The sequence below is a fragment of the Tamandua tetradactyla genome, chromosome 1, assembly GCF_023851605.1.
Source record: "Tamandua tetradactyla isolate mTamTet1 chromosome 1, mTamTet1.pri, whole genome shotgun sequence".
Taxonomy (NCBI): Eukaryota; Metazoa; Chordata; class Mammalia; order Pilosa; family Myrmecophagidae; genus Tamandua; species Tamandua tetradactyla.
The window spans coordinates 203,883,336-203,907,714 of record NC_135327.1 but is presented as its reverse complement, the minus strand read 5'-3'; the positions used below and the strand labels follow the sequence as shown (position 1 = coordinate 203,907,714).

The window sequence follows — 24,379 nt, the reverse complement described above, 5'->3', positions numbered from 1 at the left end:
AATGAGAGGTATGTTGCAGTTCAGGTCTCTGGCCACTTAAGGAAGGGTTGGCTTTTTGTACAGGCGCTAAAGAATGCCATTTATTGACTCCATTGTACCATGTCATGTCAAAGTCCGTTTTAAGTGTGGTCTCAGTGTTCAACAATACAGGGCAAGTCATGTGAAACTGGCCAAAGAGGGGCGTCACAGGATTTTTTTAAAAATTGGTCACCCCCCCGCATTTCGTTGTTGACCTGCTCCCCTCTGCTGCGGGGGTGTGCGGTGGGAAATCACCGGACCTGGAGCCTGGGCCCGGGTTTAATGAAAGATCAAAGGGCAGAGCGGGCATCCCCGGCTGCCGAGGTGGGCCTTTCCCAGGCCGCCACACTGTGAGGCGGCCAAAGGTTTTGTTCTGGCAGGAATCTAGGCCTGGCCTGCGAGACCTGAGCTGTGTTTGTCTGGCCTGAGAAGTCTGAGGCCCAGGCAGCAGAGCCAGTGTTCATCAAATGATCAAAGGCCTAAAGCCCTGGACACGAAACCTTTCTTTCCATTTCCTTTTCTTAAAAAGAATGAATTGCACGCGGACTGAAGAATACCATTTCCGAAGCTTTTATGTGCAGTGCTAGCACTAACTTTAGAGTCCTTCAGTTCTAAACGTAAAAACGTAAGTGCACTTTCAGGCTGGACCCAGCTGCAACAACTGACAACATCCCCTGGCATTTCTTTCAGAAAGGCTTTTAAGGATTAAGGCCTTCGGTCCTATTTTAAGAGGTTTTAAGAATAAACTTAGAATAATTTGAATTCTTTCTCCACTGTCTACTTTATTAGCAAGGATATAATAATGCATTTTGAAATCAAAGTAAATAGGCTAATGCCTTGCAAAGGATTTCGCAAAGAGAAAGTAGATATCAATCTGTAAAATACTTTTGCGTGGTAATGATTTCTGGTGCAGTGAACATATTTCTAACTAATAATTAATATTTTGCATCAGAATTCATTTTTAGGTAGTGTATACCTCTCCACTGATGTAGCTCATATGTATCAAAAACTGTTTTTTCAGCCAAGATATTTTCCAAAGTTGCGCTTTTCTTTTTCAACGACTTCTCTTTTTCCTATTTCTTAACAATTTTTTTTTTAAAGGAAAGAAGAGCTTTAAACAAATGGTAGAACTTCCCAAAGATAACACTTGCTCGGTCACCCTCAGCTGAGATGGCATTAAGCTTCTCTTAAATCAGAGGCAATCACAGGAACCCAACTGTTGAGAAACATGGATAGCACATTTACCAGAGGATTCCCCACCAGGATTTGTGTTTGGACAGGGAGAGGAAATCTGAAAAGGTCTCAAGATGAGGCAAGAGTGCAGTGCTGAGTAAACACATTCCAGTCTCCCAGTTGCAATTGTTATTCAAAAAGCCCTAGAATGCATTTTTGGAGGCCCTTTTCTTTTGTTTGGCAGGGGCCCCGGGAATAGGAATTTCATTGTGTGGTGTGAATCATGGACTGTCATTAATGGATATGCTGGTAGTTGCCTTTTAAACTTATATTAACAGGGAGTACTTTTCTAAATAATATCAAGTATGAATATGGACAGATAGTGAGATGATCACCTGACTCTCCATCCAGCACCAAATTTTCATCCTCAGTAATTTGATCTATTTTCCTGTTTTCCTTTCACACAGCCTATGCCTGAATAAGCATCTCCTTACATAAAATCAGTGGAATAGATTGGATTATTTTCCTCCTGCCTAATTGCCTAATATGTATATGTCAGTTGTCCTGATTCTACACTTGAATTCTATGTGGTTACTTTGAGAGTCTTACCCCCAGAAGGAACTGACTTTATAAATGATGAAATATTCAGGTCACATCCCACTGACCGCTTCTGTCCTTTTCTTCACCTGCCTTTCTACATAGTTGTCACTTCTCCCTGCATTTTACCCTTGCTCGGTACAGAAAATGCCGGCGCACCACCAAAAGGGTAAGAATTCCCACTTGGTTCGTGAGAAGTAAATAAGAGCATGTATGGAAAGAGCTTCACGCCACACCTGACCCAGAGTAGTTGCTGAGGAAATAGGTTCTTTTCCCTTTGTACCACCCACGTGCTTGTGTTTGCTTTGTCCACGCCTGAGCAACCAAGCAATGACTTTTGTGGCCAGACTTTGCAAATCATGAATCATCATTTTGTAAAATCTTCTGAGTTTTAGAAGCCTGTTTCCATAGAGAATTTTTGAAGAGGTCCTGTGATGGAGAAGCTACATAGGACCTTCCATCTCTTACCATATGACCTCAAGTAAATTAAGCAATCTCACTGCATCTCACAGATGAGGGTGATAGTCCCAACTTGTCTTCCTGGTCAGGGGTCAGGCCTGTATGAGAAAAACTATAGGAAAGGACAATGTAAGATATGGGATATATATCATTAGATATATTAATACTGGTTTTCAAGAGCCGTGGTTAAATGTTAATTTTTAATAGCACATCAAAGTAGATGGAAGACTACCTTTGGGAAGCAACAAATGTTAAAAAGTAGAAAATGTTAACCAGACTAATTAAACCATACTGCCCATTTGTGTATGCTTTTGCATCCTGACTCATTAATCTAGTGCATATAATGATTTCAAAATATCTTGATAAAATAAGAGTTCTGGCCTATTGAACTTTTAAAGTCAATGTTCAATACACTAGACATCGCATGTGGCTATTTAAATGAATTAAAATTAAATAAAATTTAAAATTCAGTTCCTCAATCGTACTGGCCACATTTCAAGCACGCACTGCCACATTTGGCTGGGGAGCCTTATTGGACAAGGCAGCCAGAGAACATTTCCATCATTGCAGAAAATTTTATTGGATCACATTGCTCCAGAGAATAGCACTGAGGGTAGTCACCTAAATTGTTTCCATTTCTCGCCATCTCATCTCATTTCTCTGAACTCAGCCACCATCATTTCCCACCTGTATTGCTGCAGTGGCTTTCAGACTGGTCTCCCTGCTCCTGTTCTTACCCCTTCTGATCTGTTCCACACAGTAATCACTGTGGTTTTTTTTTTTTCCTTAATCGAAAAACTTTGAATGGCCTACCTCTGCACTTGAGTTTAATTCAAAACTCCTAGCATTTGAATTATTGACCAGATAAAGCTGGTCCCTGCTTATCTCTCCATCCTACCTCAGACCCCTCTTTCAGGGCCACAGTGCCTTCCTTTCAGTTCTATAAGCCTCAGGGCCTTTGCACCTGCTGTTCCACTGGCATGGAATGTACACCACCCCACACTTTCCCTCCTTCATCCTCTCATGGAAGCCTGTTGTTTCTTCATAGTAATTATCACAGTATCATTCACTTTTTTGAAAAATATTAGGTTAGACCATGAAATTACAATTTTAATGGGTCAAGGTCGGGGGGGTCACATATCCACAGTTTCATACAGATAAACCAAATATTAATTACCACTACTTGCCAGGTACCATATGCCTGGGAATATGCAGTAAACAGAACAGAAAAATAAATCCTTCATTCTTTTGGAGTTTTTGCTATAGTCAAGAGAAACAGACAATATGTATGGTTGATATTTTGTAAGATGGTGATAAGTACTAACAAGCATTCGCTATGGATACAGAGCACTGCTGCAGTGTCCCTACTGCTAGAGTGGCATACCCACTACCTATCATAGTGCTCAATAAATACCTGAAGACTTTGAATCAAATTTTTTTTCAAAGAACTAAACAGGACCTGAGAGAGCATTTATTCTGACCACTTTGTTGTAAAGGTGAGAAAGCAAATCCAAAGAGGTTTGGTGACTTGTCCAAAGTCATACACCCTGTCAGAGTCAGATAGGGAACCCTAGCATTTCTGCCAATTCCTGGGGGCCCAGGAGGAACAGATGGTGATTGCAGACCAGGAAAGTCAGTGGGACCATCAGAGACAAAGCTGCAAGAGACAGGGTCACCCAGCATGTCTTCAGGGGACAGTAAGTAGAGTGGGTGAGTTGGAGGGAGGGGTTTGTTGAGCACTATAGTAAAATTTAAACCAGGAAGAGTAAACTGAGATCAGATTATGGAAAGCCTTAAATTACAGGCTAACAAATTTGGATTTATCATGTCAGCAAACAGGAGTCATTAGGGAAGTGATAAAGTCAAGGCACTGTATTAGCTACATTAAGTTAGCAGGTCAGGATAAAATGAGTTGGAAAGTGAAAGAGCTAGAAATAAGGAGCCAGGTCGGGAACCCACCTTCCAGGTCCATGGAAGAGGGGTGGTGCCCGAGTGTTGGTGTAAAGGAAAGGATGTGCGTGGTGTTGCTCTTACAATGGCCAAGACTGATTCAGACAAGCAGCCTGGAAAAAACAGAATAAAATAAGTTGAGGAGGAAAACACTCGTTCTCATGTTTGGCTGAAAGCTAAAAGCGTGAAGCGCCAACAGAAAATTCATTTTTCAGAGACGTTTGGCCTTCAGCATTTCTTCAAAGTGATAATATCTTGTCCCTTAGCTCATCGGAAGTTTCAGCCTGAAAAAAGTGTCCAGAATCTGATGGGAAAAGAGGAGGGGAGAGGAAAGAGGAACCTTTCTTATGCACTTTCTTTCAGGTGGAGAAATTAAACTTTTTTAAAATGTGTACTCAGGAAGGCAACAGTGTGGGTGTTTATTCTCTTAATCTGTTTATTTTTAGCATGTTTCCTTCCCTTGAGCTATTCTGGTGCAGTAGAAATAATGGCAGGCATGTGGTGCTTGAAATGTCATTACTGTATTTTATAAACTGTCCTGTGGAACCCTGTAGCGGAGTATATGTTAACCAGAGCCAGTTGGCAAATGAGACTGTCGGGCCGTGTCACCTAATGGAGCTGCAGATGACCATTACTGGTGGAGTGGGCTTCACCCCCAGTAAGGGACAAGGGCTGCCCCAGCCACAGGCCAGGATACAAGGTCAACGCTGAGGCTGATTATCTAATTGGAGAGACCAAGACAGAATGGGACCAGTTGTTCCTGGAAAACATTTTAAGCTCATCTTATTTGGGCTTATAGTGTAGCTATATTATTTTGTAGCCTATAATTCTACTATTTACCTCTTAAATGAGTTGCCCTACTTGAAGAACAATCCATTATTAAGGAATAACCTAACCCCACAGGTTGCTCCATTGTCTCTGACTTGCTGTTGGCGTAAACCTGGGGCCCTGTATGAGCGGGGCCATATGCGGAGCAAATACTCCTATTTTCTTCAACCTCACAATTGTTTGAATATCACGATTCCTTCTCACCACTTGATAATATCAGTGAACCACACTGCCTCTTCTTTAGTCAGTCTGTCCTACTTCTTTGCCTGCCTTCCACACACCCATATAACAGACCTAGATTTATTCGGGGACACACGGACCCATCGTGACATGTAAGAAGGTAGTAAAAGTTGTTTTGGGTCCCCACCCTAGCCTCCATATTCAGGGCCTTTGCCTCTTGTCAACACCCCTCTTTCACCCAGACCTTGGGCAGCAGGCATGTCCTTCTGTGTTCATTTTCCTCTCAGTAATGTGCAAGGTCATGATTTGTCTCTTCCTCCCCTTATTAACATCAACCCTCATTTCTCCCATTTACCACCCTTGCAGGGCTTGCTCTCTGCTTTCCTACTTGTATTTGTATGGCAGTTTATTGTCAGCTGCTGACGCTGTGTGCGTTGGAGTGTCTCCTGCCCCTCCACAGGTAGAGCCACTTTCCCCCATGCACACCTCTCAGCCCCGGAGGGTGGGCAGCAGGATGATCCTGACCTGACTGTAGATGCTTCCCAGATAGGACAGAGCTTCTTGGGAGGCTGCCTCTGTCCATCACCTTTTGTGCCCCAGTTGGGGTCCTATGGAACTGGGGCACATAATGAGTGGGAGTGAGAGACACAGAGCTATGACAACTCCCTTGTCAAAGGATTGTCATTTTGTTTTCAGGGTTTGTTCTAAGGACTTGTTCTTGGGTTCATATGTTTCAGATCTGAACCTTGTTTGGAAATTCAGGACAAAATGAAAATTGGAACAACTCAGAGTAATAAAGGGGCAACACTAAGGATGTAGCTACAAATACAGCCCTCTGCCACCTTTAGCCCCAAGACCCTGCCACTTCTTTGATTCTCTTTTTTGATTCTAGTCTTTCCTATCTCTGCTTCTCTTTTCTTTCTTGAATTATAATATGTATATTTACTTTTTTTTCTTTATTTTCTGTTTTTTCCTCTGTTTCCTTGCAATATGAGCTCTTATCATGCCTTCTTTTTGTCTTTCGCTTTCCTATTTCCTTTTCTCTCTCCTGTTTCCTTTTCTCTCTTAACCATTTACTCTGGTCCCTTCCGTTTTTGTAAATCTTGTACAGCCCCTGTCAGCACTGTCTGTTGTCTCTCCCTGCCATTGGGCTGATCGCTTCATTGTGACTTGAGGGGTCCCAGTTCAGAGAAGGGAAGGACTGTCTCTGTCAGCCTGGACATTTTCGTTGGCAGCTCCCAAGGGCAGGTGATAGAGAGTGGTTTCATCCCTCATGCCTAACTCTCTTCTCCTCCTGAGGCATAAGGGAATCTCCCCAAGAGCGGTTTCTGCGCTTGCCCAAAATCCCATGTCCAGTTACTGGGGGCAAAGAGATTTCCATGCACAGCTGCTTTGTTCATTTGTTAGTGGTGGCTTGCACACTGTGTTGAGTAGGATTCTGAGGTCTTTAACGAGAAAGAGTGCTATGGTTCATTAATAGTGCTATCATGAGAAGAGTAGCAGCATAGGATGCCTTATCGCATGTAAAATTTTCCTATTAGTCACATCAACTTATTTTAGACAGAATATATGTGGGATAAATGTTGACAGCCACAAGCTGTCATTTGCCACCACAACAGCTACCTCCTGAGGCTTCTCCTGTACTTCTTATGAAGTTAAATGGTGAAAAGACGACTTTGGCTGTAGGTCAGGAGAACTGGATCTCAGTATTTCTCCTGTAAACTGTGTAACCTGAGGTCTAACCATAGCTAAGAATTTCCTCACGCAGGCTATAAACCTTCTAAGGATAGAGACTGACTGTGCATCTGATTTTTTGAATCAAGATAGAATCGTAGTGCCTAAGGGGCAACTGCCATACCTGGAGGAAGGAAAAGTGGTGCAAGAAGAGATTTTATCTTTCATTTGTATGCGTGATTTAAAGTAAAACTCCCCAAAGAATTTGTTTCTAGGTGGTAAGTGTAAAGAACATCTAAACCCCTTCAAGCAGCAATTCCATATTTTAGTATGGTGTCCAAGGGAACCTGGAGGGAAGGAAAGAGAAGAAATTAAAGACCCTTATTCGTGGCCCCTGGGCATGCACCTGGCTTTATTTTCTAGTGTATTTTAATTATACAAGTAAGTCATGTATACATAATTAGTTAGCAAAGATTCCAGTGATATATAAGCGTATGGGGTAAAAAAAGAGAATCTGCCTTTAGCAGCCCTACCTCCCACTCTCCTAAATCTATTTAAGATTGTTAATAATTTGGCATAGATACATCCAGATACTTTCTTCTTCTTATACAGTTATATAGATCATATTAAAAGTCATGACTGTATATATTAATTCACTCAAACTATATTTATTGAGGACTGAAAACGTGTCTTGGAGATGTTCCCTTGCCAGTACATGTGTGGTCTGCGTCATTCTTTTTAATGGCTGCAAAGTCTTTCATCAGGTGGATATGCCATAATGTATTTGAACAGTGCTCGATTTTTGGACATTTATGTTGTTTCAGATTCTTTTGCTGTTAGGAAGACTGCTGCATTTGCCTTCTTGTTCACACATCTGTGTGCACACGGTTCTTGCTTTTACAGGTGGATGTGAGTGGAAGGAATCCTTGGTGAAAAGCAACGCACTACAGATGGCCTTATGATTTGAATAGTTTATATGTAGCAGTGCTTTGACAGTGCTCAGAATTTTTATGGTAATCATGTCCATCATTTGCTTTTGCAAGTTTTAACAATTACCCCTTCCTAACTTTATCTTTTTATAAATAACTAATTTGCATTCATTTGCATATGGATCTCTTGGTCTGATTTATTCCTATTAATACTATAAATACCTGCATAGTATTATAGGATGTTCCAGTACTTGACAGAAAATTATCAGGATATATTTCAGAATTTTTTATTCTCCTGAAGAGATAAAGGATGGTAACTTTAAAAATGACAATGCACACTTTACAAAGTACTGCATTTTTTTAAACATATTTCTTTACAAAGATTTGGAGTCATCTCAGTTTCTCCTGACAAATGACCTCGAATTTGTTAAAAGGATAAAAATATTTTAAATATCTAGCTTTTTTTGGGGGGGTTCGGTATACTTCATTTTCAACTGAATATGATGCTAATTTGTCTTGTCGGATCTCAGAGAAATGTTGCAAAATGCAGAATATAATCTATCCAGAAGGTCAGCAGAAAATCTCCCTAGTTTGTAACATTTATGACTTTGATTAAGATCATCTGGAAAAACTGATGAAGTAAAAACTGCTCATCACAGAAAACCCAGGAGAGTGTGTGTGAGACTTATGTCAATAGATTAGGATTGAATCGATGTCAATACATTGCACTTTAGCTGTATGGATTTCCCAGGACTGTGGCGTAATCCAGAGTATCTCTGATCCATGTTGTTTGGAGCCATGTCCCAGAAGTTCTGTTGAACATTTGGAAACTCTAGCTGTGACATCTGACATTCATTCTGTTGTCATAGCGGGCCAGAAATATGGTATCTTCACTCTCCATCCCTCCCAAAACTGTGGGCACAAAACAAAAGAGAAAACATACCTGGATGGATCATACAAGTTCTAACATCCTCCTCCTAGAGCCTGTGAACTATCCGACACTTTAAATTTTGGATTCATAATAATCACCTTTATTCTTTGAAAATTTATTTACCTAGGAGCAAAGCATTTTTTCACTTCTTCCAGAAGGTGGAATTGAGAAAATTTACTCAAGCAAAATAAAGGTCCCTCTGTCTTGAAGATTTCATACATATCACCTCTTTTTTTTCTTTTAAGGAAAAACAATGTATTATACCCTGGCACTTTGCAAACCTTCTGGGCAAGAAAGAATGTAATAAACTTTGTTTATTTTATTAAATTATTATTACTGAAACATGCTATTGGAACCTATGCTAAAGAATGACTGTTCTGAGGTTGTAATGATGCTCTTCTCCATAGTGAATTCCAGGCCACATACATTCCTGCTTACCTTGAAGCGTTTTGATTTAATGAAATTAGTTGAATTACATGCCTCGCTCAACCAATAATTTCGATTTTACAAGAGAAATCGAAGCAAACCTTGTAAAGAGGCACTGATGATATATATGCTTGTCTTCCTTTAGCTTCAAATTGATTCTTTCATTGTAAAGAATAGTTTTAATACTTTAATACTAATGTTCTCTTAATGTTTTTGTTTAATATTTATTTTTCTAAAGCTAAAAAAAAACCTCTGCTGTTTTAAAAATGTGTTCAACCGATATGTAAACTTCTAAACCAATGAACCCTGAGTAAATTCGAAAGTAATAGTGATAGCAATTAATATTTATCGAGCAGCACGTTAAATGGTACCCTAGTGGGCCATTCTCTTTTAGGATGCCAGCAAACCATGTAGTGCCTTGTATCTGCAGCACACTAACTGGTCCGCTAGCCGTGTGAAAGATGGCTCTTCCTAGGTGTCCAGGGTAAAAAGGAAGCCATCCAGGCCTAAGGGAGAAATTTGACTCAACTAACATCCAACATACTCTAGTGTTTGATCAAAATGCACAGTTTGCATCCACTTTTACTATACATTCATGAAATCACCAACCTCAAGGCAGTCAATTAACTGAAAGTGCAACTTTGATAAGTGTATTGCCTCTCTCTAGCAGTTGAATAATCATGATGCTTTTTAAATAGAAAATACCTGAAACTTCTCCCTTGGATCACACTTTACAGTTACCCTATATCCAATGTTAAGATTGTATTGCTCCCATCTTTCCTTCTCTGTGGATTTTCTTTGCACATGTTACAATTGTCAACTATTTACATGCTTTTTGACTGGAGCATCACAGCCAATAAGTCTCTTCACTTGGAACCTTAGTATTACTTGGCTGCGCCTTTATACTATAAGCAAAATTGGATTTTTAAAGCAAGAATTCTATTTTAAATGCACTAGGGCGAGCATCCTATATATTGGAGACTTTCAATAAATTCTTTTACATTCGTTAAAGGCTTTATGAAGTAAAGAAAGGAACACCCACTCCACCCCACCCTCCCAACCCCAGTGGATCTGTTTTATAAATACAGATTTTATGTTTCATGTAATATGTAGTAATTCTGATGTTCAGAGAGTTCATTGAAATGGCAGGATCAAATGCCTGTTCCAGGCATTCCTATTGCTTATGTCTTTCTATCCCTTATAAAAGATCACATATGTGAGTTTTATTAAAACATCTCTCTCTCTCTCTACACATTTCAAATAACTAATTAGTCTTAATACCGGTATAGAAGGAGACATTAGCCATCCATATCAGACAATTGATTTTACTTAATAAATCCATTACTTACCTAATTTTAGTAAATTCCACATTTTTAAGCATTAATTTGCTTTCCTCCACTGTTCAATTTTGGTTTCAGGCTAAATGCAATTTTGAGATATCTCTCCTGCATTGTTTCATATTTTAAATACCTTGTCTGGGGATAACTAATTAGGCTTTCTCTTTCCTTTCTCTCACTTCCCCTCACAAACAATAGTCCAAAAGGGTGTCACAATGTAATAAAATAAGAAAGAGACTTTATTCCTGGCATTTTATCAAAGGATCGTGCCATAGCTCAGAGAGACAACCATCAGCAATTATTCCCCGCATAGATATCTGCCAACGACGAAGAGAGAACCTCTTCTTCCTGACCAATACCAATTACAGTTCTTAATAACTTCATATGTCCCTAACCAGAATTCTGTAAGAAATAATTCCATGGAGTGATTTCCAAAGAGTGACTGTAGGGTATTTAAGACTTCAATACTAGTTTTATCATACAGACAGACTTCTGAATAAAATAGCTGTTGAAAGACTTTTTAAGCCTGTTTGAATGACATAAAGAAAGTACCCTAGACAACCTAAAAAGCAGAAAGGTTTGTTTTGTTTTTATTGCAAAGTCTGTTTCCCATATGAATGCCTCAGCATTGTGTTCTGGAGGGGCTAAGATGTTCTTTGTTGTGTTGGACTCTTTATACCATACCTAATTTTCCTAAAATTCATGACTTATAGGTCAGAAAGCTGAGCTGATGGTGTAGAAGCTAAATAGCTGTCCTCATTAGTGGAAGCTAGCATATAATATAATTTTTCAGATGTATTTCTACTCTCAGAAGAGTTTGTCATTGATGGACTCTGTAATATCATTTGTTGAGCATCTAATATGGACTATAAACTGAGTAATCATGTATCATCTCTTTGGATCCTTACAAGGACGCTTTCAGGCAGGCGAAACATGGCCTGTATTAGAGGTGAAGAATGAGTGACTGAGCTGCCAGAGCTCACAGAGAACAGAAGAGAGAAAATGAGATTAGAACCCAGACCTCTGACACCAAAGCGCACACTTTTTCTACACCATATGGTACCACTCAACACTCCAGCTGCAACTTCAGCATTAGCTGCCTTTTCATTACTCAAGACCAATCTTAATACATGTCCTTTAAAGTGACCCAGTTCCCAATCCACAGTAGGATAATGTTAAAAGACACATAAAATACAGAATTCTCTTTACTGTAAACAGAACAAAAAGTCATTTCTTTTTTATATTCATAGTCTTTGTATCTGGGCTCATTCTGTTCCCCACACATCTTATTAATGTCCTGAAATCATGATGTCTATGAGACCTCTATATAACATAGAGGTACATTCAACGTACACATTTTTTCAGTTTATGAATAATTATTAATATTATCAACAATTTAGCAGAATGACTTCCCTCCTAAATGATAGGGCAGATGGACAGCCAATAGAATAATTTCATTATACATAGAATTATTTTTCATACTTTTTGATAGTATTTATGGGATATTTTTTTGTTATAATGTTATTTTTGCACATAATTCAATAGGAAAATTTTAGTAATTCTTCCAAAAACTTCTTAAGAGACAAACTACAGAGTCCTCAGTTTGGATGTGTCCTACCTCTCTTTGTGTTCCAGGTTTCAACTTGAAACTTTTTATCCAAAATTGAGGTGCTTGAAAGATGAACATAAATTGCAGTGCTATTTGTAGTTCTGTCTATAGTTGAGGCATTTTTCACACTTGAGAGCAAAAGCTCTGTGTATAATGTGTCCAAGAGTGGCCCCTCTTGCAAAGGATCCAGTTATGGCTGCTACACATGATTGCTGGATATTTCTGATAAGAATGGCCGAAGATCAAGAACTTTATACTATGGAATAGAGATAAATCTCTCTCTCTCTCTCTCTCTCTCTCTCTCAGATCTTAACTTTCTTAAGGTAAATTTGTTTTACATGGAAGTCAATGTCTTTGCATAACTATTACTATAATTCAACTATATAAGCACTAATTGCCAGTTGTTACTTTGGGAAAATTAGGAAAAGGTTGCTCAAGCCTAAAATCACCGAAGAGATGACACAGCTGGCCTGGGTGGTAGTTTGAAGCTGCAGCACATTCTGAAGTCTATTTAGTTCCCTCCCTTTCCTATTTACCCATTTGTTAGCAGAACAGAACCCATAGTTTGCTTCAGATTATTTCAAATCCAGAGATTTCCTTTCAAAAAAAGATTGCATTTATTGTGGCCTTGTCAACTTCTGAAAACATTTTACAACTAAAGGGGAGCAATTAAGCAAACATATGAACCATGTCTTTTGCTTAAATGAAGATTTCTCAGTGTAAAGACAGGTAACTCCCTGAACTCACTGGGTGATGGTCTGCTGTTCCAAAAGGGAAATTTCTTATCCTTTTTAAAAAGACACCTATGTAAGAGTTGGTGGATTCTTACAGTGTTTCCATAACAGTTAGAGTGGTGATCATTCTCTAATAGGTCAAAACTAAAAAGACTCCTGGCTTAGATCTAATAATAATTAGTGCCAATTACTGAGGGCTTACAGTGCCAAGCACTGTCCCAACAACCCTATGACATGCCAGTACTTCTATTATTTTCACTGTAAAGATGGAGAAACTGAGACTTTAGAAGGCCATGTGACTTATCCAAGGTCACAGGGCTGGCGGAGTGAGGATTCAGCACAAATCAGGCTGTTCTCCTCGATCTACACTCCTAACCACCCTGCTGCAAAGCAATCCTTACTGCCAGATTCTCAGTACTTTTGCTTTGTTTTCCGTTTATGCAAATCTGACATTTTGTTAGCATTTATTTCCTCCCCACTGCCTCCCAACTAGCCCTACCTTTTCTTCCTAGCTGCCACAGCTTCGAATTCAAACCCTTTCTTTCTCCGAGGTAATTTGACGTAACCTCATTATTCCACCTCCTCTCGTTCCACAAAGTGCCATCGGAATGATCTCCTAGAAGCAATTTTGATCACAATACTGCCATGCTCCAAAAATTATCACTGGCTTCTCAATTGCCACCCAAGTAAAGCCGTAGGGCCAAATAATTTTTTTTTTTAATTGAGGTCATCTTAGAAATTTTCAGATTAATTTTCCAGATTTTATGGTTACGTGAACTGATGTGCAGCCAGATTCAGATCCTTTGCCTCAAGTCACACTAAGAGGTTTTACTGGGACTAGAAAGGAATGGAGTTCTCTGTGTGCTCAGCTCGGTCTTGCTCTGCTCTTCAAAGCCCTCCAAACCCTGCCCCATTCTGCTTCATGTTATTGGGCTCTGATTAAGTACAGTCACTTTCTCTCTGCATGACCTTGGATAAGCCATTCAACCTTGAGGAGCCTTGATTGTCTCCTCAACATGGGATGATGATGATTTATTTGCACTTTGGATATGGTGGTAAAGTCGAGCTCAGATGATACACATGAGGTGCCTGCCACCTGTTTGGAGTTGGTAAATGGGTTCCTAATCTACTTCAGAAGTGATCTCTTGCCCTTATTCCTCTAATTCCCACAATACTTTGCATTACTTTTGTTGAGGGATGTGTCTTATCTCCCTCTAAACTCTAAGATGCTTGAGAGCTTGGGATCCTATCTTATTCGTTACCTTTCTAGAAATCTTAGGACCTGGAAAAATGGGAAAACAAGAATATGTGCTCAGTGAATGAAAAGGTCAAATTGTAAAACTCAAATAAAATTATCCCCATGAAACCAGCCTTACCTTACATAAAATAGATGCTTTCCATAGGAGGGCAGTCTCAGTGAAACTGCCAGCCAGAGGATATAATGGTGAGCATTTTCACTTTTCTTAAAATTCAGAAAACAGTTTTAAAAGGCAAGGAACTCTTCATTCGAAAGCTAATCTTACGGTTTAAAAGATGAGCGAGTCTAATTTTTTATTTCCTTAAATTTAAAAAAAATCCTATACAATTAAAACTAAAGTTTATATACTGCTTTCTATGATTCAAAACATTCTTCAAAATGCCACCAAAACAAAGAAAAAAGAACTAATAAAGCTTCAGTTTCTAATAGTGATGATTTGTTTAAGTATCTATATAGGCATCTTATAACAATATTTCAACCAAGCTTTCTTGAATTAATGCTAATGAAAACCGCCCTTGCTTTATTTTTCTATATGAACACTGAAATTGCAGCTGCCTGCCAAGTCTGCTGAGGGATGAGTGTAATAATTTTCAATTGGCCTGTTAGCCCAAAGGGAACCCCGATAGCAGGAGATTGACAGATGCAGCGTGGATTATCTCATGCTCTGAACTCAGCCCAATTTGTGATTTGTTGCAGGTGCTAAAGAGATTGATATTGCTGCGACCCTGGAGCACTTGAGGGACCAGAGACCAGGCATGGTCCAGACAAAGGTACTGTCAATCAATCCTCTGGGATTTTAAATGCATTAAAGGTGTCTCTCAGCGGTTGTTTTCGTGAAAGAAGAGAGAGGATAAGGCCTAATTTAACCTAAGTCACTAGCTGATTGCTCTGCTTTGACTCTCCTCCAAACCCATCATACTTAGGGTGGAGAGGCATTTGTGCCCTTTCTAAGAGGTTGGCTGGTGAGCCCTGCAACAGAATTCGAACATTTTCTAAATAAGAATATGCAGTAAAATCTCAGTTGAGTTGAAATTCAGTTAATTGGAACTTTCCACTAACCAGATTTTTGGGAAGGGGGAGAACATTGCATTTTTTATAGAAGGAGGTAAGTGACAAACCCCACCATCCTTCAAGGGAAATGCTCTGAGCTTTGTAAACATTCTGCACAGCTCCTCCATTTCCTGCGTCGACCTCTCAGCTCCCCTTGGTGGTGTTCATTTGGGATGGTGGCAGTCAGAACGTCCTCAGGCTATACTGGGGTCCCTGAGCACCCCCAAAAAGCTCATTTGCATACCTCTCAGAAAGCCTGAGTTTGCAACAATAGTGTTAAAAACAAAAGCTCTCTGGTTAATCTTCAGTTAAATGTAATATTCCATTCCCAGTTAAATATAATATTCCATTCCCAGTTAAATATAATATTCCATTCCCTTAACAGTGCAGAAATATTTGTGTCCAGCAGAGCTTTCACAATCTGTTCCATCAAAGTGCTTAAGTCATAAAATGTAGTGTCTTCTCATTTTCAGTATATTCTTGACACTCCATGTGTTACAGTACCTACACAAAAGAGTTAGAATTGGGAAAAGATGCCCCTACAAACTTAATTCTTTATACTTAAGAGAATTTATGGTATAAAAAATGCATAGTGAATAGCAGAGCCCTCCTGTGAAATCAAGTTGGTCAAAGAGTCCTGATTGCATTTTAGTGGCCTGGTGATAATAATTCTGTGACCACGGGTAAGTCATCCAGCCCCCCAAGGTCTTATTGTTTCCCTCTATATAATGCAAGCAATTCCTAAGCCTTCTCTTTCTATCTAAATGTTACAGTAAGAAATTAAACAATTTAAGTACAGTGTATAAGCTTGATGGAAAGAGAAATACAATCTAAATCCCCAAGCATTTTATTAGTTTCTTGAGAAAAAGTTAAGAGACAGTAAAGTTAAAATGATCACATTTTAACCTTGAAGATAATTTCTTAAAAGACTATAATGGAGCCATTTGGCTTATTCTACATTTCCAGTGTGAACCCCAAGCATTCAGGCAAAATTAACTAATTCTCTCATACAGAATCATAAATCTATCCTAAATAAAGCCAGAATAAACCCTTTTAAAGAGTCAAGAATTCTACTCTGGCTTTGGTCTTTTCATCTGGACATTATGTCTTTCCTTCCTGTCTTGTTTCAGACTCAATGTACCAATGTCTGGGGAAGAGAGTAGATAGTTTAGAAATTGTAAAGGGCAACATAAAACAATTTAACTAGCTGTGTGTCACTTACTCTCTTTCTTCCTCTTTCATTTTGTCCTCTATAACTCACAGATTGTTACAAAAATCCTATGTGATTATTGTGAAGATACTTTGTAAACCACGGCATATTTTAGATTTTTTTTAAAAATTTAACTTTTTACTTTGCAATATTTTAGATTTGCAAAAAAGTTGCAGAAATAATACAAAAAACTCCCATTTATCCTTCACCCAGCTTCTCCGAATATTAACACTTTACAAGCTGCAGTACAAAGATCAAAAACAGGTGACTGACACTGATGCAATACTGTTAACTAATCTATAGACATTATTTAAATTTCATCAATTGTCCCACCAGTGACCTTCTTCTGGGCCACGACCCAATCCAGGATCACCCATTGCATTTGTCACGTTCTCTTAATCTCCTTTAATCTGGGACAGTTTCATGACCTTAACACTTTTAAAGAAAAATGGCCAGTGCTTTTTGTTTCTGCAGAATGCCTCTTGATTTGGGTTTGTCTGATGTTTCCTCATGATTGAATTCAGATTATGCATTTTTTGGCAGGAACCACACAGAGGTGACATTACCCCTTCTCAGTGCATTATGTAAGGAGACTTGTGATGTTCATATGCTCATTACTAGTCAGACTGACTTTGATCCTTTGGTTAAGGCTGTCTCTGCAAGGTTTCTCCACTGTAAGCCATTTTCCTTATTATTTTTAAGTATCTTGTTGGAGAAACTTGAGGCCATGTATATGTCTTCTCTGTTGTCATAGTTTTGCCACAGCCTGCTTATAAATGTTATGACAACTGCTAAGAGAGGATGTGGTTCAGGTGACAAGTATCCCAGAGGTTTTGTGTCCCATAGAATGGTCCTTCTTACTAGAATGATCCACTATGCTGTATTTCCAATGGCTGTACCACAGCAGATCTTGTCACGTCTAAGAACTAGGAATCTTGACCACAAGGGATCTTCTCAAATCTAAGAGCTCAGGATCCATTGCCACTTTCCCTAGTAGTCCTGTTTCTGCACCTGAGAACCACCAGCTGCCCCAGAGCTTCAAGTGGCTCATAACTGGGGCAGAAAAGCCTTAAAAGCGGAAATGAGCAAGAACATTTTTATAGGCAGAAGTGGAAATTTTAGTTCTATCTTTGGCTAAATCTTGATTACACATCAGCCTCACTGCCTGCTACATGGGTAATCTATAGAAAATCTTACGTTCCAAGCTGGTTTCTTAGCTCTTTGCATTCATGCACATTTTAGGAGGCCTCTTCCATCACCAGGTGGTATAGGTATGCCCAGGGAACGTAAACTGATTTTGGTATTGACCTAAATCATTAGGCAAGGCCACGAAGAAGGGATATCTTCTTTCCAAAAGAAGAAAAAACATGCCTAATATATTGCAAGGGAAAAACTCTCTATTGCCTGGCATCCTGGCTGCCAAAGCAGTGCCCCCGTAACACACAGATTGCTGGAGCCCAGAGAAGTGATCCTGAGGTAAACTAGGGGGCTTTGGGAATCACCAAAGAAAGATCAAGTTATATTCTTTTTAATCATGTGTCATGTATTTAATTATAGTCTAATGTTTAAGTTGAAAATTAGTAAAAAATATATATATATTGCAGCACTGTGAACCAGATTATTTGGCAAAGCGATAATTCCTTGACTCTCCAAGATAACAGAGTTTAAACTCAAACATCACTTTTTTGTTAATCTATAGGGATTTACCATCTTCCTTTGGTTAAGTGTTTAAAAAGTTGACTGTCTTGAAGTGTGTACATAAATCCGGTTCCTAGAATTTCAAGGTGTAAAGAAAGAGTAAATATATAAAAATCTCTATTCTATCTGAATTTATTACTGCTTTCCCCAATGTTAGTCCATGAGACTGAACTTCCACTTGAAGTTCATTTTAACAAAACTGCAGAAAAAAATTTTGTGCAAAATAGTGCTATACAATCTGACAAGGCAAGAGAAGACAGTCTCCAATCTGTTCATCTGAACAAATTTGATCAAATCACAAAATTTTCAACTGAATACAAGTAAGGGGCAGTTTATAAACGGTGAACACATCCAGAGCAGGTCCAGGGTAGCCACAGGGCTTCCTGACACCCAACATCCAGAGGAAGAGAGGCTTGGGTTCCTCTGTCCAGCCTGAGAGCAAAATCTTATTTTCATGTTTTTTAAAAAGTCACAGCATAGCACGTTTTCTCCCTGGAATGTGATTCAGTCAAACAAACAACAACTATTTAATGAGTGAATACCTGCTTGAGCAGGACAAAGCATCAGACCTAAGAATAATCCAGGGGTGCATCAGACACATCGCTGAATCCATGAAGTCGGTAGTCTACCTTAAAAGATGAGATCCAGACGCGTAGAAAGTTAAACACCAGCACAAGGGTTTAAAAAAATAAGACATCAAATACAAAGAGATGTCACACATCAGCATGAAATTGTCTACGCAATTTCAGTCACTGTACGTTCATAGCAGGCACAATGGGAGACTTATTTTTAGGAAGAGAGAAGAAATCACAGGATGTAGTTAAAATAACACTTTTCAAAAAATGAGTGAATCTCTTCTCTATTATGTGTATCTTGTAAACAGATTCTTTCCTTCCTTCCCCTTCAATTTATCCTTGTTCAAGTTGCCTTTTTAATCAAAGCCTTAATGCTTTCCTTTCCATAAGAATATTTATTTTTTATGACTTTTTAAAATAAAAGCCAATTGGTTAGTTTGTCGAACTAAGAAATCATAATAATAGCCCAATAACAATAATTAATAAAATATATGTGATACTTAATGAATGATTTTCCCTTACCTACCTCCTTTCTGAGTTTTAATTTCACCCTTTCTAGTTTCCTACTCCGCACATCCAATGTCCTAAGTGGCCTAATTCACCTTTTTTTCATCACACATGCCTAGATCTTGACATGCATCATTGGTCTTAGATGAATCCGTGTCTTTCCAGCCTGGCACAGTGCCTGGATCAACAAATTTTGATTGGATAAAGTTTGGTCCAACTCATATCCTACTTCCCACATCCTGCATTCACCAAAACCCTTCCCATTCTATTCAAACTGTTTATGCCGATCTCTCTCTTTATCTCTTTTTCTTTCTCTCTCCTGCCTCCCACCTGCATACATACACACACCTAATGCCTTCTCCTTAACTTTCACTTAGTTTTATTATCAGGCCATGTAGCTAGGGGCTGGCCAGTTTTTTTGTGAAAAGATAAGCTGAAGGAGACAGACAAAGATACCTTGTCCTAATCCCTTTAAAGAAAAGAGCTAGAGGGAAAGTACTTCCCCTGGAAGGGGATCATTTGCATACTCTTTAGAGGTAACAATTTGCTAAGATGATACATTTACTTAGCTCTCTTTAAAATCAGGTATGATTATGGCTATAATAATGACAGCTCATATTTATTTAAATCCATGCAGATCTTTTTTTTAACCAGAAGGGTCATAAATAAAAGCATCTGGGCTCTTAGTTTCCCAAGTATTTCCATCTAATCCTCACAGCCCTGTCTAGGGAGCAGAACAGGCCTAATTTTCACCATGTTCTATGACTTACAGAGGCTGAGTGACTTGCCCAAAGCTTACAAAAGATAGAGCCAAGCTCCAAATCCAGTTCTCCTGACTCTAAGTCCCACCACCTTTCTTAAAATGCACACGATGACTATTCTAGATAGAGCGTTCAACCATTCCTCTCCCTTGTCCCATCTACACATTGGACAATATCTGAAATCCCAAAGCATCCTGAGAACTAAAGAGCCTTTGGAGTGAATCACTTTATCCTTTTTCATTAGTTTTGGCTGATCTATTGGGAAAGGTGCATGTAATTGACCAACGTGCTCTGAATGGAGGCTGGAATGTGGAAGGCACAGGCTGGTGCCAAACAAAGCAAGAAAATGCCTCCTGATGGAGGCCACAAATGGCCCTCCTTAACTCCTGAGCTGTACACAGACGTGTCTGCCCCAGCCTGGCCTCCAGGCTGCCCCCTGGACCTCTACTCATACACATGTCCTTTCATTTGCTCGTCAAGTGATAGCTAGATCAAAGTCCAACCCTGGAAAGGGTTCATTCCTGGTTTATTTTCCCTGTTCAGCCTGGGATACAGAAGGGGTGAATCCAACTTGAATCTAGGTTTGGATTTCCTATCTTTGCAGTTTTTCTCCATTGTAATAGAGTCAGCTAATTAAAATTATTTTGACTTTCTGTTGTTTTAATTTGAGCTCATTTATAGGCTGCTATTGTGTACTGAAATTCAAAATGGAAACGAAGCATTTATTTTTGGATGTCGAGCTATCCTGTTACTTAAATTATCAAAATATTTAAGCCACGATTTGATTTCCCTTAATCAAAAATTGCTAGGTAATAATATGCATAATTTATTATTTTCCTTGGCTTCTCTAGTATAATTGAAAAGTACCTTAAAGCTTAACTTACAGTATTTTATTTATAGTCTCTTAGATGGTGTTACAATGCAGTGTTTTAGAAGAATTTATGTGGAAACTGTAAAGAGTTGAGGAGAAAATGACCATTTAATGTCTGTGAGAAGAGATCAAGTTTTTTCTTTGTCTGCAAAAGGCTAGTCATTTAGAGGATTAAGTAATTATGACATCTTGAATATGCACTCATTTCTAGCCAATAGAATAGCAAATACAAGCAAACTGTTTGCTTGAAATCTGTACCTTTCAGATTTAAGAGTGGCATAAACCTTCCCATGTGTGTATTTAAAATTAGGAAAAGTTGTGAATGAGATAAGCTTTCTTGGCATTTGGGACAAAATTGGATTTGAATGAATAATCTTTTGATTTCAAAAGCGATGATAACATTGCACTTCTTATTTTTGAGGTGAAAACAACACAAAATAGTTGTATTTGTGATTTTTTTTTTAAACCTGTACTCCCCTCAGTTGGCAATTAAAAGCTAAAAATGCCACGTTTCTGCATCTACCCTTTTATTCTTTCAATTAAGGTCTGTTAGCCATATTCAATCTACGAATCTGATGAACCAAGCAGGGCTTGGATGAGCCTCACCGGATCATTTTCATATTCTCTGTTTCTATTGGCAGCTGTTCCCGCAGTGATAAAAGATGTGGTTTTCCAGAGCAAGAAATTTCAGTTAACATCAACACTGGGTCTATCATGTAAATAAACCAAAGAACTCTTCATTCCTTTCCACTGAAATATGTGACTTGACCCACACAGTTTTAATTTTTTTCGAAACATTTTTTTTTCTGGAAAATAACAAAAAGCTAAAGGTTGGGTTGGGAAGAAAACAACTCTTATTCGCATCCTTTTTGCTTTCTTGTCTCCCTTTCCCATAGGAGCAGTTTGAGTTTGCACTGACGGCGGTGGCTGAGGAAGTGAACGCAATCCTCAAGGCCCTTCCGCAATGAGTGTCACATTTACCTGAAGTTCTGGAAGGAGCCCCCCCTTATCCCCTTGAATGTTGTTGGAAACCATGATATGACTTTAATTGTGTGTCTTCTATTGTAACCGCATAGTAATAGGGTCTTTAAAACTCCTGTAGTCAGTACAGTTCAGCAGTTAAAATGTGTATTTTTGTTCAACCAAATAGTAATAAAGAAAGATTTGTGGAAACATCCAATTATTGGGGGAATCAGTTCATCTAATTATTTTTATTTTCTTGGGGAAAAAAATTACTTTTCCTTAAAGTACACATTCACATTCTTAATTGCAAATAATGTCGTATTCGTGATGCCGTAATTAGTACATTCAATGGGGTCTCCAAGAAGAGTGTTTGCTTGTAATCTGTAAGTATGTGCAGGATGAATCAGCTGTGGAGGGAGGGGACCGAAGAAAGAAAACTGGCAAGGCAGTAAATGCAAGCCCCCAGGTGTGGAAATCACATCTGGCATTTGTCTTTAAAATGATTTATCTTCAAGAGGAACCACTGACTTATTTAGGAGTTAGATCGACAGAACTGTTAACATTCAGCAGCTTTGGGGGCAAATAACATGAAAGTCATCAAATCACCTCCGTTCTGCTCATATACGGCCTATTGGACATACTCCCCTGACTATGTGAACTGCCCACATCAACCACACATTTTACCCCTACACAGCAGATTCCTCCTGCAGACAGACTCTTTCCCTCCCCATGGATAATGCCTGTCCACAAGCCCGAAGGCCCAGGCACATTTTCAGGACATTTTCCCCTTTGTATTACAAAATATAGATGAACCCCAACCTTGAAGCGCATTTTTTTTTTACTTTAAAAAATGGGCTTACACACTGCAAAACAAATTATATACCTAGTGATGACTTTCCTGTGAGATAATCAAAATTAAGAAGAACAGATCACAGGTTTTAACAAGTGCTGAGATTTTCAAAGAGCGCATATGCTCCCATCAGCTATCTGTGGTCCCCTCCCCTCCCCCCCAGAGAATGTTGCTGGGCCCTGCTGGCATCCCAGGAGAGACCTATGGATATTTTCACTCATTTCCTATGAAGAAGGACATGCAGGAAGATCCACAGTTTTTGCTCTATCATTGTGAGATTATAGTAACTGGGAGAAAAGTGAAAAAATGCAGTTCGTCAACCTGCTGCTTCTTAGATGTCAGATTCTTAGACCAACCGAAGTGCTTTCTTCCCTTACGCTAACCAATTGTTTGGACATCATTTAAATGCAGTCATGGACCTATATGCTTATAGAATGATTTGGATTTGCCAAAATCACATTTTAAGCTTTAGATTTACCACCACCCACTGCCCCAAAATAGAAAAATTCTTTTGATTAAACTCAGAATAATGACATCTAAGAAGGCATGGGGTATATATTCTCTTTATGTTGCAGATTTCATTTGTAGGGTTAAATATAAAAGGACATTTCCAGTAGCTTTTCCATCCTGCTATTTTCCGCATTATTCTTTCTATTTTAAATAGCTATTACATTTCAAAAAGCAGTATAATGGAAAAAAAAGATGCCAAAATAATGTTTATGTCTTTAAATGGTATTGTAATGTGTATCTGCTTTAATATACCTATCATTTCTTTTCCAAAATTGTTTCTCTTTAGCTGGAATTTAAATCATTACTAGAGACTAATTTATCTGAATATAAGAAGCATATGTCTACTTGTAATTTCTAACTTCTTATGTTTTAAAAGAAATCCTCCAATATGAGATATATACATATATATTTAATTGTGTCATATGGAACTTTTGATTTTATATTTGAATGGTCTTTATCTGGGAATGAGAGAGCAACATTTTTCTATTCATTCTTTTGTTTCCTGAAGGTATTAAACATTTAGATTGCTAAAACAAAGAGTGACAATTTCTTAGAACTCTATATGGCATTGCTATTTTATTTGCTGAGTTAGATGTGTACTAAAGTCCAGAATGTCTCTGAGATTTTATTTTTAGAAAAGTAATTAAAAATTATAATGAAAAGCTCCATACATAGTCTGTACTATTAAATATTGCCCACATTCTTGCAAATGTTTGGTTTGAGAATCACATTGGGAAGTCATTATAGATGCCGTCTTCCTCCTTCTTCTTGGTGCTTAATATACCTCATGTAGAAAAGGGGCCCTATTCTAGCGAGAATCAAGTGCTCTCTTGCCAAAGTTTCATCTAAGGTTCAAATTCCATTGGGAGATTTACTCTTTTGTCCGCAATGAATTTGAAGACCAAGTCATCTCTGGTAATACAATAATCATCCCTCTATTTAACAACAGAAAAAGGTATTTGAAGCAATAACTAAAGGGGAAAAGATAAACAAACTGAAAGTCTACAACTCTTCTTAGAGAGAGAAGAGAATTAGGTCACAGGGCAAACCACTACCCCTGAAAACTGGTAACACCAGAGAATCACAGCTTGCCTGGAGCAGAAGCCCTTGCTGGAGACTGATGGCAACACTTACAGGGTAATTGGCCAATTGCTGTTGACCGAGTGTAGATTAGCCAGAGAGATTAAAGACTCATGGGGGCCCAGCCTTAGGGAACCCCTACGCTTTTATGAATTTTACCTCCAAGAGTCCCAGTAGGTTCTCAGGATGAAGTCAAAGAAA

General features: G+C 38.7%; 1 protein-coding gene across 2 annotated transcripts in view; it reads left to right on the top strand.

The window, feature by feature from the left end:
- PTPRN2 (protein tyrosine phosphatase receptor type N2) overlaps nt 1-23,764 on the top strand; it is a 1,272,212-nt gene extending 1,248,448 nt beyond the window's left edge. For both annotated transcript variants that reach the window (XM_077151559.1, XM_077151568.1), the window contains 2 exons: nt 14,800-14,873; nt 21,672-23,764. In XM_077151559.1, coding sequence (XP_077007674.1) covers nt 14,800-14,873; nt 21,672-21,743 — 146 coding nt within the window. In that variant the 3' untranslated portion in view covers nt 21,744-23,764. The remainder of the gene's footprint in view (nt 1-14,799; nt 14,874-21,671) is intronic.
- The last annotated feature ends 615 nt before the right edge of the window (nt 23,765-24,379 follow it).